Consider the following 15,915-nt stretch of genomic DNA (forward strand, 5'->3'; position numbering starts at 1 on the left):
GTGAAGGTGTCTTCTCCAGACTGCAGGAATCTTGGCCCACTCCTCATAAGATCCTGCTCCAGCTGTCTCAGGTGTGAAGGTGTCTTCTCCAGACTGCAGGTATCTTGGCCCACTCCTCATAAGATCCTGCTCCAGATGTCTCAGGTGTGAAGGTGTCTTCTCCAGACTCCGGGTGTCTTTACCCACTCCTCATAAGATCCTGCTCCAGATGTCTCAGGTGTGAAGGTGTCTTCTCCAGACTGCAGGTATCTTGGCCCACTCCTCATAAGATCCTGCTCCAGCTGTCTCAGGTGTAAAGGTGGCTTCTCCAGACTGCAGGTATCTTGGCCCACTCCTCATAAGATACTGCTCCAGATGTCTCAGGTGTGAAGGTGTCTTCTCCATACTGCAGGAATCTTGGCCCATTCCTCATAAGATCCTGCTCCAGCTGTCTCAGGTGTGAAGGTGTCTCCTCCAGACTGAAGGTATCTTGGCCCACTCCTCATAAGATCCTGCTCCAGCTGTCTCAGGTGTAAAGGTGTCTTCTCCAGACTGCAGGCATCTTGGCCCACTCCTCATAAGATCCTACTTTAGATGTTTTAGGTGTGAAGGTGTCTTCTCCAGACTGCAGGTATCTTGGCCCACTCCTCATAAGATCCTGCTCCAGCTGTCTCAGGTGTGAAGGTGTCTTCTCCAGACTGCAGGTATCTTGGCCCACTCCTCATAAGATACTGCTCCAGCTGTCTCAGGTGTGAAGGTGTCTTCTCCAGAATGCAGGTATCTTGACCCACTCCTCATAAGATCCTGCTCCAGATGTCTCAGGTGTGAAGGTGTCTTCTCCAGACTGCAGGTATCTTGACCCACTCCTCATAAGATCCTGCTCCAGATGTCTCAGGTGTGAAGGTGTCTTCTCCAGACTGCAGGAATCTTGGCCCACTCCTCATAAGATCCTGCTTCAGCTGTCTCAGGTATGAAGGTGTCTTCTCCAGACTGCAGGTATCTTGGCCCCCTCATAAGATCCTGCTCCAGATGTCTCAGGTGTGAAGGTGTCTTCTCCAGACTCCGGGTGTCTTTACCCACTCCTCATAAGATCCTGCTCTAGATGTCTCAGGTGTGAAGGTGTCTTCTCCAGACTGCAGGTATCTTGGCCCACTCCTCATAAGATCCTGCTCCAGCTGTCTCAGGTGTAAAGGTGGCTTCTCCAGACTGCAGGTATCTTGGCCCACTCCTCATAAGATACTGCTCCAGATGTCTCAGGTGTGAAGGTGTCTTCTCCAGACTGCAGGAATCTTGTCCCATTCCTCATAAGATCCTGCTCCAGCTGTCTCAGGTGTGAAGGTGTCTTCTCCAGACTGTAGGTGTCTTGCCCCACTCCTCATAAGATACTGCTCCATATGTCTCAGGTGTGAAGGTGTCTCCTCCAGACTGAAGGTATCTTGGCCCACTCCTCATAAGATCCTGCTCCAGCTGTCTCAGGTGTAAAGGTGTCTTCTCCAGACTGCAGGCATCTTGGCCCACTCTTCATAAGATCCTACTTTAGATGTTTTAGGTGTGAAGGTGTCTTCTCCAGACTGCAGGTATCTTGGCCCACTCCTCATAAGATACTGCTCCAGATGTCTCAGGTGTGAAGGTGTCTTCTCCAGACTGCAGGAATCTTGGCCCATTCCTCATAAGATCCTGCTCCAGCTGTCTCAGGTGTGAAGGTGTCTTCTCCAGACTGTAGGTGTCTTGCCCCACTCCTCATAAGATACTGTTCCATATGTCTCAGGTGTGAAGGTGTCTCCTCCAGACTGAAGGTATCTTGGCCCACTCCTCATAAGATCCTGCTCCAGCTGTCTCAGGTGTAAAGGTGTCTTCTCCAGACTGCAGGCATCTTGGCCCACTCCTCATAAGATCCTACTTTAGATGTTTTAGGTGTGAAGGTGTCTTCTCCAGACTGCAGGTATCTTGGCTCACTCCTCATAAGATCCTGCTCCAGCTGTCTCAGGTGTGAAGGTGTCTTCTCCAGACTGCAGGTATCTTGGCCAACTCCTCATAAGATCCTGCTTCAGGTGTGAAGGTGTCTTCTCCAGACTCCAGGTATCTTGGCCCACTCCTCATAAGATACTGCTCCAGATGTCTCAGGTGTGAAGGTGTCTTCTCCAGACTGCAGGTATCTTGGCCAACTCCTCATAAGATCCTGCTCCAGCTGTCTCAGGTGTGAAGGTGTCTTCTCCAGACTGCAGTTATCTTGGCCCATTCCTCATAAGATCCTGCTCCAGCTGTCTCAGGTGTGAAGGTGTCTTCTCCAGACTGCAGGTATCTTGGCCCATTCCTCATAAGATCCTGCTCCAGCTGTCTCAGGTGTGAAGGTGTCTTCTCCAGACTGCAGGAATCTTGGCCCATTCCTCATAAGATCCTGCTCCAGCTGTCTCAGGTGTGAAGGTGTCTTCTCCAGACTGCAGGAATCTTGGCCCATTCCTCATAAGATCCTGCTCCAGCTGTCTCAGGTGTGAAGGTGTCTTCTCCAGACTGCAGGTATCTTGACCCACTCCTCATAAGATCCTGCTCCAGATGTCTCAGGTGTGAAGGTGTCTTCTCCAGACTGCAGGTATCTTGACCCACTCCTCATAAGATCCTGCTCCAGATGTCTCAGGTGTGAAGGTGTCTTCTCCAGACTGCAGGAATCTTGGCCCACTCCTCATAAGATCCTGCTTCAGCTGTCTCAGGTATGAAGGTGTCTTCTCCAGACTGCAGGTATCTTGGCCCCCTCATAAGATCCTGCTCCAGATGTCTCAGGTGTGAAGGTGTCTTCTCCAGACTCCGGGTGTCTTTACCCACTCCTCATAAGATCCTGCTCTAGATGTCTCAGGTGTGAAGGTGTCTTCTCCAGACTGCAGGTATCTTGGCCCACTCCTCATAAGATCCTGCTCCAGCTGTCTCAGGTGTAAAGGTGGCTTCTCCAGACTGCAGGTATCTTGGCCCACTCCTCATAAGATACTGCTCCAGATGTCTCAGGTGTGAAGGTGTCTTCTCCAGACTGCAGGAATCTTGTCCCATTCCTCATAAGATCCTGCTCCAGCTGTCTCAGGTGTGAAGGTGTCTTCTCCAGACTGTAGGTGTCTTGCCCCACTCCTCATAAGATACTGCTCCATATGTCTCAGGTGTGAAGGTGTCTCCTCCAGACTGAAGGTATCTTGGCCCACTCCTCATAAGATCCTGCTCCAGCTGTCTCAGGTGTAAAGGTGTCTTCTCCAGACTGCAGGCATCTTGGCCCACTCTTCATAAGATCCTACTTTAGATGTTTTAGGTGTGAAGGTGTCTTCTCCAGACTGCAGGTATCTTGGCCCACTCCTCATAAGATACTGCTCCAGATGTCTCAGGTGTGAAGGTGTCTTCTCCAGACTGCAGGAATCTTGGCCCATTCCTCATAAGATCCTGCTCCAGCTGTCTCAGGTGTGAAGGTGTCTTCTCCAGACTGTAGGTGTCTTGCCCCACTCCTCATAAGATACTGTTCCATATGTCTCAGGTGTGAAGGTGTCTCCTCCAGACTGAAGGTATCTTGGCCCACTCCTCATAAGATCCTGCTCCAGCTGTCTCAGGTGTAAAGGTGTCTTCTCCAGACTGCAGGCATCTTGGCCCACTCCTCATAAGATCCTACTTTAGATGTTTTAGGTGTGAAGGTGTCTTCTCCAGACTGCAGGTATCTTGGCTCACTCCTCATAAGATCCTGCTCCAGCTGTCTCAGGTGTGAAGGTGTCTTCTCCAGACTGCAGGTATCTTGGCCAACTCCTCATAAGATCCTGCTTCAGGTGTGAAGGTGTCTTCTCCAGACTCCAGGTATCTTGGCCCACTCCTCATAAGATACTGCTCCAGATGTCTCAGGTGTGAAGGTGTCTTCTCCAGACTGCAGGTATCTTGGCCAACTCCTCATAAGATCCTGCTCCAGCTGTCTCAGGTGTGAAGGTGTCTTCTCCAGACTGCAGTTATCTTGGCCCATTCCTCATAAGATCCTGCTCCAGCTGTCTCAGGTGTGAAGGTGTCTTCTCCAGACTGCAGGTATCTTGGCCCATTCCTCATAAGATCCTGCTCCAGCTGTCTCAGGTGTGAAGGTGTCTTCTCCAGACTGCAGGAATCTTGGCCCATTCCTCATAAGATCCTGCTCCAGCTGTCTCAGGTGTGAAGGTGTCTTCTCCAGACTGCAGGAATCTTGGCCCATTCCTCATAAGATCCTGCTCCAGCTGTCTCAGGTGTGAAGGTGTCTTCTCCAGACTGCAGGAATCTTGGCCCACTCCTCATAAGATCCTGCTCCAGCTGTCTCAGGTGTAAAGGTGTCTTCTCCAGACTGCAGGAATCTTGGCCCACTCCTCATAAGATCCTGCTCCAGCTGTCTCAGGTGTGAAGGTGTCTTCTCCAGACTCCAGGTATCTTGGCCCACTCCTCATAAGATACTGCTCCAGATGTCTCAGGTGTGAAGGTGTCTTCTCCAGACTGCAGGTATCTTGGCCAACTCCTCATAAGATCCTGCTCCAGCTGTCTCAGGTGTAAAGGTGTCTTCTCCAGACTGCAGGAATCTTGGCCCACTCCTCATAAGATCCTGCTCCAGCTGTCTCAGGTGTCAAGGTGTCTTCTCCAGACTGCAGGAATCTTGGCCCACTCCTCATAAGATACTGCTCCAGATGTCTCGGGTGTAAAGGTGTCTTCTCCAGACTGCAGGAATCTTGGCCCACTCCTCATAAGATCCTGCTCCAGCTGTCTCAGGTGTGAAGGTGTCTTCTCCAGACTCCAGGTATCTTGGCCCACTCCTCATAAGATACTGCTCCAGATGTCTCAGGTGTGAAGGTGTCTTCTCCAGACTGCAGGTATCTTGGCCAACTCCTCATAAGATCCTGCTCCAGCTGTCTCAGGTGTGAAGGTGTCTTCTCCAGACTGCAGGTATCTTGGCCCATTCCTCATAAGATCTTGCTCCAGCTGTCTCAGGTGTGAAGGTGTCTTCTCCAGACTGCAGGTATCTTGGCCCATTCCTCATAAGATCCTGCTCCAGCTGTCTCAGGTGTGAAGGTGTCTTCTCCAGACTGCAGGAATCTTGGCCCATTCCTCATAAGATCCTGCTCCAGCTGTCTCAGGTGTGAAGGTGTCTTCTCCAGACTGCAGGAATCTTGGCCCACTCCTCATAAGATCCTGCTCCAGCTGTCTCAGGTGTAAAGGTGGCTTCTCCAGACTGCAGGAATCTTGGCCCACTCCTCATAAGATACTGCTCCAGATGTCTCGGGTGTAAAGGTGTCTTCTCCAGACTGCAGGAATCTTGGCCCACTCCTCATAAGATCCTGCTCCAGCTGTCTCAGGTGTGAAGGTGTCTTCTCCAGACTGTAGGTATCTTGGCCCACTCCTCATAAGATCCTGCTCCAGCTGTCTCAGGTGTGAAGGTGTCTTCTCCAGACTGCAGGTATCTTGGCCCATTCCTCATAAAATCCTGCTCCAGCTGTCTCAGGTGTAAAGGTGGCTTCTCCAGACTGCAGGAATCTTGGCCCACTCCTCATAAGATACTGCTCCAGATGTCTCAGGTGTGAAGGTGCCTTCTCCAGACTGCAGGATCAGCTCCTTCCATAGATGATCAAACGGATTCAGATCAGGGCTAATATTTTGCTATTAGCCATCCCTGAGCATTTTTAGCTGGGTTTTGGGGCATTATCCTGCTGTTTTGACCCAGGACCCACAATTGAGACCAAACTCCCTGACACTGGGCAGCATATTTCACTCCAGAATGCCTGGATAGTCTTGAGATTTCATTGTACCCTGTACAGATAATTCAACACAGCAAAGCAGCCCCAAGACATTTTTTCTTCTTTGTAGGCTTTATTTTTGCTTCTGTGAATATAGAGCTGATGTGACCTGCCAAAAACCTCCAGTTTTGTCTTCCAGAAACTTTGTGGCTTGTCTTTTGGACAAATGAGAGAGAACTGGAGCTTTTTGGCAAGTTACATTAACAAAGAAAAGAACAAAGGTGGGGGTTGGATTTATCATTGTATTTTGAGCTGTTTTTGTGTGTATATTTGGTGCCCATTTGGTGCAGCGCTGCACCTCAGGCTATTTTTTGCAGCTTTTTGGTTTACTTCTTCTTAAAAAGTGTGTACAAACTAGGTGTGGTAAGGAATTTATCAACTGCCACTTAAAAAAAAAAAATAAAAAAAAAAATAAAAAAAAAAAGCTAATTTCTGCTCAAGAACTACAAAAAAGGCGCAAAAATACACCAGCCCAGACTTATCTTAGCTTTTTGGTGTATATGAAGAGTGAAATTTATGAAAATTTGCACCTGCACAAAATTCATCAAATGCCCTGTGACCATACAGAAATGCTTCACCTACAATGATGTTTTCCCCCCACGGTACCTACTGTGTAGCATGGAGGATGCTTGGTTATGTTTCCGGGAGCATTATGTTTTTTTTTTTGTCTTTAACTGAAGGGTACCAAGAATTTTAACCACATCTGTAAATGCTGCAGTTTTTCTGCTGGTAGGACAATAATAAAATCTGCAGCATATATAGTATGTGTGAACATATCCTTACTAGGTTGATCTATTAGATTGTACAAAATCTCCCTACTTTAGCAAGATATCCCTGTCTGTATATGCCCAGCTTGGACATTGGAGATGTTTTATTAAAGGGGTACTCCACCCCTAGACATTGTTTCCCCTATCCAAAGGATAGGGGATAAGAGGTATGATAGAGGGGGTCCCGCCGATGGGGACCCCGCGATCTCTCTGCGGCACCCCAGACATCCTGTGCACAGAGCGACTGGCGATGCGGGGTGACATGACATCACTCCCCTCCCATAGACTTGCATTGAGGGGGCGTGGCCATGATGTCACAAGCCTCCGGAGCTGCACGCGACGCTCTAAACAAATGCCTTGTGCAGCAGGGAGATCGCGGGGGTCCCCAATATCGTGTCCCCTATCCTTTTGTATAGGGGATAAGATGTCTAGGGGCGGAGTACCCCTTTAAAACCTGTATAGATAAAGAGTGGAGCAGTTGCCCATAGAAACCAATAAGATCACGTCTTTCCTTTTTAAAAAGTTCTAGGAGAAACTAAAGAAACAATCTGTTTCTATGGCAACTGCAAAGGCTTTGATAAATCTCCCCCATTGTCCGCAGAGATGAAGGGTAAATTCTGTACATGGAAACGTCTTATGCCTATCCAGAATTAGGCGCACCAAACTTCTTCCTACAATGACAGCAACCTCACATGAAAATCGTCAAAGATTGTACGGCTTGTTTACTTATAGGATCTTTTATCTCTGTTAACTTTAATCCTTCAAGGCTGGTGTGTAGCACATAACCTTTTAGGAAATATGCTATGTTTTTGGTGGTGTTTTAGAGGCATTTCTGTGAGATAAAAAAAACTAAAAGTAAAAAGTGCAGCCTAATAAAGTTTCTTAATACAGTGACCCCCCCGACCTACGATGGCCCCGACATACGATAATTTCAACATGCGATGGCATCTCAGAGGCCATCGCATGTTGAAGGCAGCATCAACATACGATGCTTTTTTATGTCGAGGCCATCGCATAAACGGCTATCCGGTAGCGCAGACTGCTTCAGCTGCCATTGGATAGCCATTTACGGTGCCCCGTGAGCTCCGGTGATGGTCACTTACCTGTCCTCAGGGCTCCGGCGCGTCCTCTTCGGGATCCCCTGCATCGTCGGCGCTCTCCATCGTCGTCATCACGTCGCTGCGCACGCCGTCCCGTCATCCAATAGGAGCGGCATGCGTAGCGACGTGATTGTGGCGACGGAGAGCACGGTTGCCGTGGAAGCAGAGGTGGGGGACACCTCGGGGACGCGGCGACAGCGATGGACGGCGACATCCCGGGCAGCGGTGACGGTCCGGAGCGTCGGGGACAGGTGAGTACAACTTTCTCTAACAGTGGTCTACAACCTGCGGACCTCCAGATGTTGCAAAACTACAACACCAACGGCTGTCCGGGCATGCTGGGTGTTGTAGTTTTGCAACATCTGGAGGTCCGCAGGTTGTAGACCACTGTCCTATTCTTTACATTGCTCGGATCCCTCAACATACGATGGTTTCAACAAACGATGGTCCGTTTTGAACGGATTACCATCGTATGTTGAGGGACCACTGTATATCTAGGCATATGATGGTTATATGGCTTTGTTTAGGCCTGCTTCAAACAAGGTTTACTATAGAGGCCATTTATGAAGCCAGCTATGTGCATGACCCCGACCACTAAAACAGGTTTACACATTTTATTTTTTGATCAGTATTTTTATCCATAACCAGGAGTGGAATCAACTAAGAAAAAATATAATGGAAAGATTTGCACCTTTTTCCGTGCTTTTGGACCCACTCCTGGTTCTTCTAAAAAATACTGAGCAAAACAACGGGTAAGAATATAGCATTAAACAATTAAAAGGGGTTATCCAGGATTAGAAAAAACTGTTGGTTTCTTCCAAAAACAGCACCACTGCTGTCATCAGGTTGTACGTGGTATTACAACCTGACTGCGTACACTTCAATGGAACTGAGCTACAATACCACACACAAACTGAGGACAAGAGTGGAGCTGTTTTTGGAAGAAACCAGCAATGTTTTACTAATCCCAGATAACCCCTTTAATACTTTATTTAGTCTTACTTAAAATCACATTTTCCTTTCCCTCAGGCCCAAGCCGGGTGGTTGCAGCACGACTTTGGCCACTTATCAGTTTTCGGTAAATCGAAATGGAATCACCTGGTGCATAAATTTGTGATTGGACACCTAAAGGTAAGAACTAAAGGGCCATTCACATCATGATTTTGACAATTAATTTATGATATACAATCGCGTCCTGTCAAAAAGTACATGTACTGTTAGTGGGTCCATTGAGTATAGTGGACCCACTAATAGTGGTATGCAGTCATTTTTTGTTATTATGCATTAAAGTGCTGTATTTAGGCGCTGTACAAATGGAGCTCGTATAGAGATCTAATACTTCATGAGGATAAACCCTTATTTACACCTAGGCCCTGTTGTAGTCATGTCTAACAACCCAAATTATTAATGTGTCAGATGAGCGAATTTACAGTAAATTCGATTCGTCAAGAACTTCTCGGCTCGGCAGTTGATGACTTTTCCTGCATAAATTAGTTCAGCCTTCAGGTGCTCCGGTGGGCTGGAAAAGGTGGATACAGTCATAGGAAAGAGTCTCCTAGGACTGTATCCACCTTTTCCATCCCACGGGAGCACCTGAAAGATGAACTAATTTATGCAGGAAAAGTCATCAACTGCCGAGCCGAGAAGTTTGTGACGAATCGAATTTACTGTAAATTCGCTCATCTCTATTTGCAGCGATTTCTGTGATCACTATGGGTCGGTGTTCGCAACAGTATTTTTGTATATTCTAAGAAGAATCTCTATTTGTATTCATCTATTTATCTCTTGTATGGAGGAATATTATTACAATAATTGCTGGGTTTGTCTATTATCCCATGTTGATCATTATATTTATATATGTGCCTATGAGAATTGTCATCTTTATATATCTTCCTCTGGGAGTTCTTATATATCTACTTACTGCCTAATTTACATCCCATCTGTTTCCACACTCAGGGCGCTCCTGCCAGCTGGTGGAATCACTTACACTTCCAGCATCATGCCAAACCTAACTGTTTCCGTAAGGACCCTGATATTAACATGCACCCTCTTTTATTTGCATTGGGAAAGAAGCTTTCAGTGGAGGTGAGTGCATATTGTATCATTATCTGCATATTTATGGAAAATTAGGGGGTCACGGTCTACGGGCGTCCTCAAGGGGTTATCCCAGAGAGTAACTTTCACTTAAAATTACTTTGCATAATTCAATAGTATGTGAATATAAGACTGCAATGTATTTCTTATTAGAGAAAAATGCCTTGATTAAGGAGGGGCAGATGAGGGAGAGTGGGATGAGGAAGAAAGTGAGGGAGTACAGGAACAGAGTTAAAAAAAAAACTGACAGGGGCACTGCAAGCTTGTCTAACCTCAGATTTACCTCAGATTTACATCTTAGACTAAAAAAGTACTCCTCTATTATTTCCTCCATGCTGCTGCTACATCTGAGGGTTTTCTACAGAGAGGTAGGGTAGCAGTATCATAGAGGCATCCACTCTGGAGCTGAGCTCAGGAAAACTAAGGGAGAGAAATACATATACAAGTTATTGGATTGACAGAAATATACACATACATGACAACGTATCTTGAAAAGTTACCTTAAATAATTTTTTTTATCTTCTCCCCAATCCACAGGAGGATAAGTATGTAAAATATACTAACACATTTAGCATTTTAATTAACCTTAATAATATAAAGGACCATAAATAATCATTGGTATAGGCCTAGGCATAGTTATAGTGTACTTATATAAGAAGATATACATAAAATCAAGGATTAGAAGGGGATTCTATCCTTTACATTTAAAAGCTCATGTGGGATGAAAGAATTTGCTATTCAAAACCAGGTTAATATATATCCAAAAGCTAAGCTATATGTAACTTTTTTTTTTCCATACCTAGATTGTATATTTGAAAGGACATAACATTATGCTTATTAGTTAAAACGATAAATAGGGTTTGGACATTTCTCTCCATGTAAGGAGATTTCTATGCATGTTTAAACTTCTAATCATATAAAGACCAATAGCTTACTTTAAGGATCTAAATGATAAGCTAAAAGTCCTTTTCATATAGAGGGATAACGGAGCTACCCCCAATCAAGTAACACTAATATCTGAGTCCTTTCAAGCCTAGACACTCTCCCTCGCACCCTGCTGCACACAAGGCACAGTTGGACCCCCACTGATCAGATACTTAGCACCTATATTAATCACAAATACCTACTATCTGTTGCTCACTTGCTTTGGCATTCTGTGCTTTGGAGTGGGTGTGTTCTCACATCAGCCAATCACTGCAGGCTGCTCTGTACCCCCTCCTCCCATTTTTGCAAGCTGCAGCCTCAGAGGACAGGAGTGAGTACAGAAGAGTGCCAGTCCCACCCTCACTTACTGGACTTTGTCCATACCTATGCTTCAGATGAGGCTGCAGCCAGACAGGATTGTGTTCTGGATGGTATGGGGTGCATCATTTCTATAAAAAGGATGAAAAATATATACTTTTTATGAAGTGTGTGGACAGGGGTTGCACAAAGATCTTTGGGGTCCAAGTGGCCGGATCCACCAGCGATCAGACCTCTTATCCCCTATCCTTTGCATAGGGGACAAGATGTCTGTGGGTGAAATACCCCTTTAATCACATCGGTGCAGGTTTTTTCCAATGTCATGAAACCCACATATATGTATTCCAATTCTATAAAAAAAAATCTCTGATTTTTGTTCATTTGTAAAAGGATCTAAAAATCCTTTTGCATGCAGGCTTATATTTACAGCCTTGTGATACTTGATAGACACTGCTCTAATATGTATACATTGAATTGCTATGGATCAAGCATTTCTTTTGATAGAACCTTGTACACATGGAACAGCTTTTTCATAGTTTTAGATTTAGTGTGGGAAAGTCTATTGCTGGCATAATGATATTATTCTGATACAGTGGGGATCAAAAGTTTGGGCACCCCAGGTAAAAATTTGTATTAATGTGCATAAAGAAGCCAAGGAAAGATGGAAAAATCTCCAAAAGGCATCAAATTACAGATTAGACATTCTTATAATATGTCAACAAAAGTTAGATTTTATTTCCATCATTTACACTAAAGGTATGTTCACACTGAGGAATTGGGGCGGAAATCAAGCAGAAATTTTCTGCCTCAAAATATTGTTACTTTTCCACAAGAACGCGTGGAATTTCGCGCGGAATTGGTGCGGAATTCGAGCGGAATTCCACACGTGGAAATGAAAATTTCAAGCGGAGGAGGAGAAGAGTATAATATATATATATATATATATATATATATATATTATCTTCTTTTTTTTTTTTTTTTTTCTTCATGCGGAAATTCTGACTGAAAAAAAAAAATATTAACATTGATCTCTATGGGAGTAAGATGCTGATTCTGCCTGAAAGAAAGAACATGTTCTTTCTTCAAGCGGCACAGACTTCCTCGTCAGAATTCTGCTTGAGGAAATTCCTCAGTGTGAACTGAGGGGCAGAAATTCTGCACAGCTCTATGGGGATTTTCACTGCTGAATGAATTGGAGAGGAAATTCCTCTCCAATTCCTCAGTGTGAACATACCCTAAAATGGCGTCTGCAAACGTTTGGGCACCCTTCAGAATTTATAGCATGCACTGCCCCCTTTGCAAAGCTGAGACCTGCCAGTGTCATGGATTGTTCTCAATCATCATCTGGGAAGACCAGGTGATGCCAATCTCAAAGGTTTTAAATGCCCAGACTCATCTGACCTTTCCCCAACAATCAGCACCATGGGTTCTTCTTAGCAGTTGTCTAGAAATCTGAAACTGAAAATAGTTGATGCTCACTAAGCTGGAGAAGGCTATAAGAAGATAGCAAAAAGTTTTTAGCTATCAATATCCTCTGTTCGGAATGTAATTAAGAAATGGCAGTCATCAGGAACAGTGGAAGTTAAAGCGAGATCTGGAAGACCAAGAAAAAGACAGAACAACTCGCAGGATTGTGAGAAAAACAATTCAAAACACGTTTGACTGCACAATTCCTCCAGAAAGATCTGGCAGACACTGGAGTTGTGGTACACTATTCCACTATAAAGAGAAACTTGTAAAAATATAGTCTTCATGGAAGAGTCATCAGAAGAAAACCTCTTCTACGTCCTCACCACAAAAATCAGCGTTCGAACTTTGCAAATGAACATATAGATAAGCCTGATGCATTTTGGAAACAAGTTCTGTGGGCCGATGAGGTTAAAATTGAACTTTTTGGCCGGAATGAGCAAAGGTACGTTTGGAGAAGAAGGGGAACAGAATTAAATGAAAAGAACCTCTTTCCAACTGTTAAGCATGGGGGTGGATCAATCATGCTTTGGGGTTGTATTGCAGCCAGTGGCACAGGGAACATCTCACGAGTAGAAGGAAAAATGGAATCAATAAAATTTTCGATGCTAACTTGATCCCATCTGTGAAAAAGCTGAAGTTAAAGAGAGGATGGCTTCTACAAATGGATAATGATCCTAAACACACCTCAAAATCCACGGGGGATTACATCAAGAGGCGTAAACTGAAGGCTTTGCCATGGCTTTCACAATCTCCTGACCCCAACATAATTGAAAATCTATGGATAGACCTTAAAAGAGCAGTGCGTGACAGACAGCCCAGAAAACTCAAAGAACTGGAAGACTTTTGTAAGGAAGAATGGGCAAAGATACCTCAAACAAGAATTGAAAGACTCTTGCCTGGCTACAAAAAGTGTTTACAAGCTGTGAGACTTGCCAAAGGGGGCAGTACAAGATATTAACTCTGCAGGGTGCCCAAACTTTTGCAGATGCCATTTTTTTGTTTTCTGTTATTTTGAAAGTGTAAATGATGGAAATAAAATCTAACTTTTGTTGACATATTATAAGAATGTCTAATCTGTAATTTGATGCCTTTTGGAGATTTTTCCATCTTTCCTTGGCTTCTTTATGCACATTAATACAAATGTGCCCAAACTTTTCATCCCCACTGTACTCGTGATTACATCTATCATGGATCACGTCAGCTGCCAGCTTGTGTGTTTTTATTAATTAAACAGTCTTTTAGACATGTGATAGCACTTTTGTTTACAATTCTTCACGTCTTGATGGGTTTTATGTATTTTACTTACATACTTTATCACATGGTGTGTAAGCCTGCTATAGGTTGTTTTTTTTTGCAGGTGGTTACTGTCAGGTGATGATTATTTTCTGCTCAGTGTAGCAGATTTGAAAGGGTTGGATTCCCACAATATATGATGTCCATGATTAAAGGGGTATTCCAGGCCAAAACTTTTTTTTTATATATCAGCTGGCTCCGGAAAGTTAAACAGATTTGTAAATTACTTCTATTAAAAAATCTGAATCCTTCCAATAGTTATTAGCTTCTGAAGTTGAGTTGTTGCTTTCGGTCTAACTGCTCTCTGATCACTCACGTCCCGGGAGCTTTGCAGTTCCTATGGGGATATTCTCCCATCATGCACAGCTCCCGGGACGTGACATCATCATTGAGCAGTTAGACAGAAAACTTCAGAAGCTAATAACTATTGGAAGGATTAAGATTTTTTTAATAGAAGTAATTTACAAATCTGTTTAACTTTCCGGAGCCAGTTGATATATATAAAAAAAGGTTTTGCCTGGAATACCCCTTTAAGGACATCTGCCAGAAATGTGTTGGGTGTAAGCAGTGACTATTCAGTTTTGGTCTGAACCCTGTCCTTGCAGAAGTGTGTTTGGGAGCCATGGTAAGCTGGACATACTTACCTGTTTCAGTGTGACGGCCATTGGGGGAGGCGGGGAGAATAGCGGGAGATAGCGGCAAAAAACAACGGCACCTGGTGACCCCCATAATAGTAAATGGGAGCCGTCAGGACCCAATGTTGTCCATTGCTCCTCGTCATGAGAACGACTGTTAAAGTCACATGCAAAAAAAAAAAGAGATTTTAACGGCCGTTCCTGACGGGGAGCAACGGCAGTGTGAAAGGGGCCTAAACAGAATACACTAAGGTTACTACAGTGCCTGCATTGCCATATACCATACTGCTTTAGAACTAAGAATGCAGCATATCAAAGCAAGATGGAGCCTAGCAACTGGTACTATAATGTCTTGATGCCATGCCATTTGGTTTTCAATAAAGTCTTACCACTACTACTTGTCTCAGTTATATATTGTATTCCAGATTTCCCAGTTTATAGTTATTTTCGCCCCTAGTAATGTCTTTGCACAAGAATAATGCGCATAAGGAGTCACTATAAAAAAAAAGTGCATAAGCAAAGGTTTGGAAAAGTCTTGTATCATATACATAGTAATGTCATAGTACAAACATAATGCCCACAATAATGTCACATTATTGGTATGTTTATATCAAAGTACAAGAATAATGGACACAGTGATAGCACATACAGATATATAGATGTACTGTGACATCAGCCCACTGCACAGGAGAAATGCACATAGTGATGTCACAGTGCAGGAAAGAAAACACAGGGCAGAATTAGGCACATCATGATATCATAAAAGGTCCTACTGTGAATAATGTACAGTGGGGCAAAAAAGTATTTAGTCAGCCACCAATTGTGCAAGTTTTCCCACTTAATAAGATGAGAGAGGCCTGTAATTTTCATCATAGGTATACCTCAACTATGAAAGACAGAATGAGGAAAAAAAATCCATAAAATCGCATTGTCTGATTTTTAAAGAATTTATTAGCAAATTACGATGGAAAATAAGTATTTTGTCAATAGCAAAAGTTCATCTCAATACTTTGTTATATACCCTTTGTTGGCAATGACAGAGGTCAAACTTTTTCTGTAAGTCTTCACAAGGTTTTCACACACTGTTGCTGGTATTTTGGCCCATTCCCCCATGCAGATCTCCTCTAGAGCAGTGATGTTTTGGGGCTGTCACTGGGCAACACATACTTTTAACTCCCTCCAAAGATTTTTTCCTTTACATGGATCAGTCGTCCTGGTCCCTTAGCAGAAAAACAGCCCACAGCATGATGTTTCCACCCCCATGCTTCACAGTAGGTATGTTGTTCTTTGGATGCAACTCAGCATTCTTTCTTCTCCAAACACAAGTTGAGTTGTTACCAAAATGTTCTTCTTTGGTTTCATCGGACCATATGACATTCTCCCAATACTCTTCTGGATCATCCAAATGCTCTCTAGCAAACTTCAGAATGGCCCGGACATGTACTGGCTTAAGCGGGGGGACACGTCTGGCACTGCATGATTTGAGTCCCTGGTGGCGTAGTGTGTTACTGATGGTAGGCTTTGTTACTTTGGTCCCAGCTCTCTGCAGGTCATTCACTAGGTCCCCTCGTGT

At 44.3% G+C, this 15,915-nt stretch overlaps 1 protein-coding gene across 2 annotated transcripts in view; it reads left to right on the top strand.

Annotated features, from left to right (window-relative positions):
• Window positions 1-15,915, top strand: part of FADS1 (fatty acid desaturase 1) — a 48,498-nt gene that overhangs the window by 9,925 nt on the left and 22,658 nt on the right. For both annotated transcript variants that reach the window (XM_056526794.1, XM_056526793.1), the window contains 2 exons: window positions 8,638-8,739; window positions 9,565-9,693. In XM_056526794.1, coding sequence (XP_056382769.1) covers window positions 8,638-8,739; window positions 9,565-9,693 — 231 coding nt within the window. The remainder of the gene's footprint in view (window positions 1-8,637; window positions 8,740-9,564; window positions 9,694-15,915) is intronic.

This window comes from Hyla sarda, chromosome 6 (assembly GCF_029499605.1).
Source record: "Hyla sarda isolate aHylSar1 chromosome 6, aHylSar1.hap1, whole genome shotgun sequence".
Lineage (NCBI taxonomy): Eukaryota > Metazoa > Chordata > Amphibia > Anura > Hylidae > Hyla > Hyla sarda.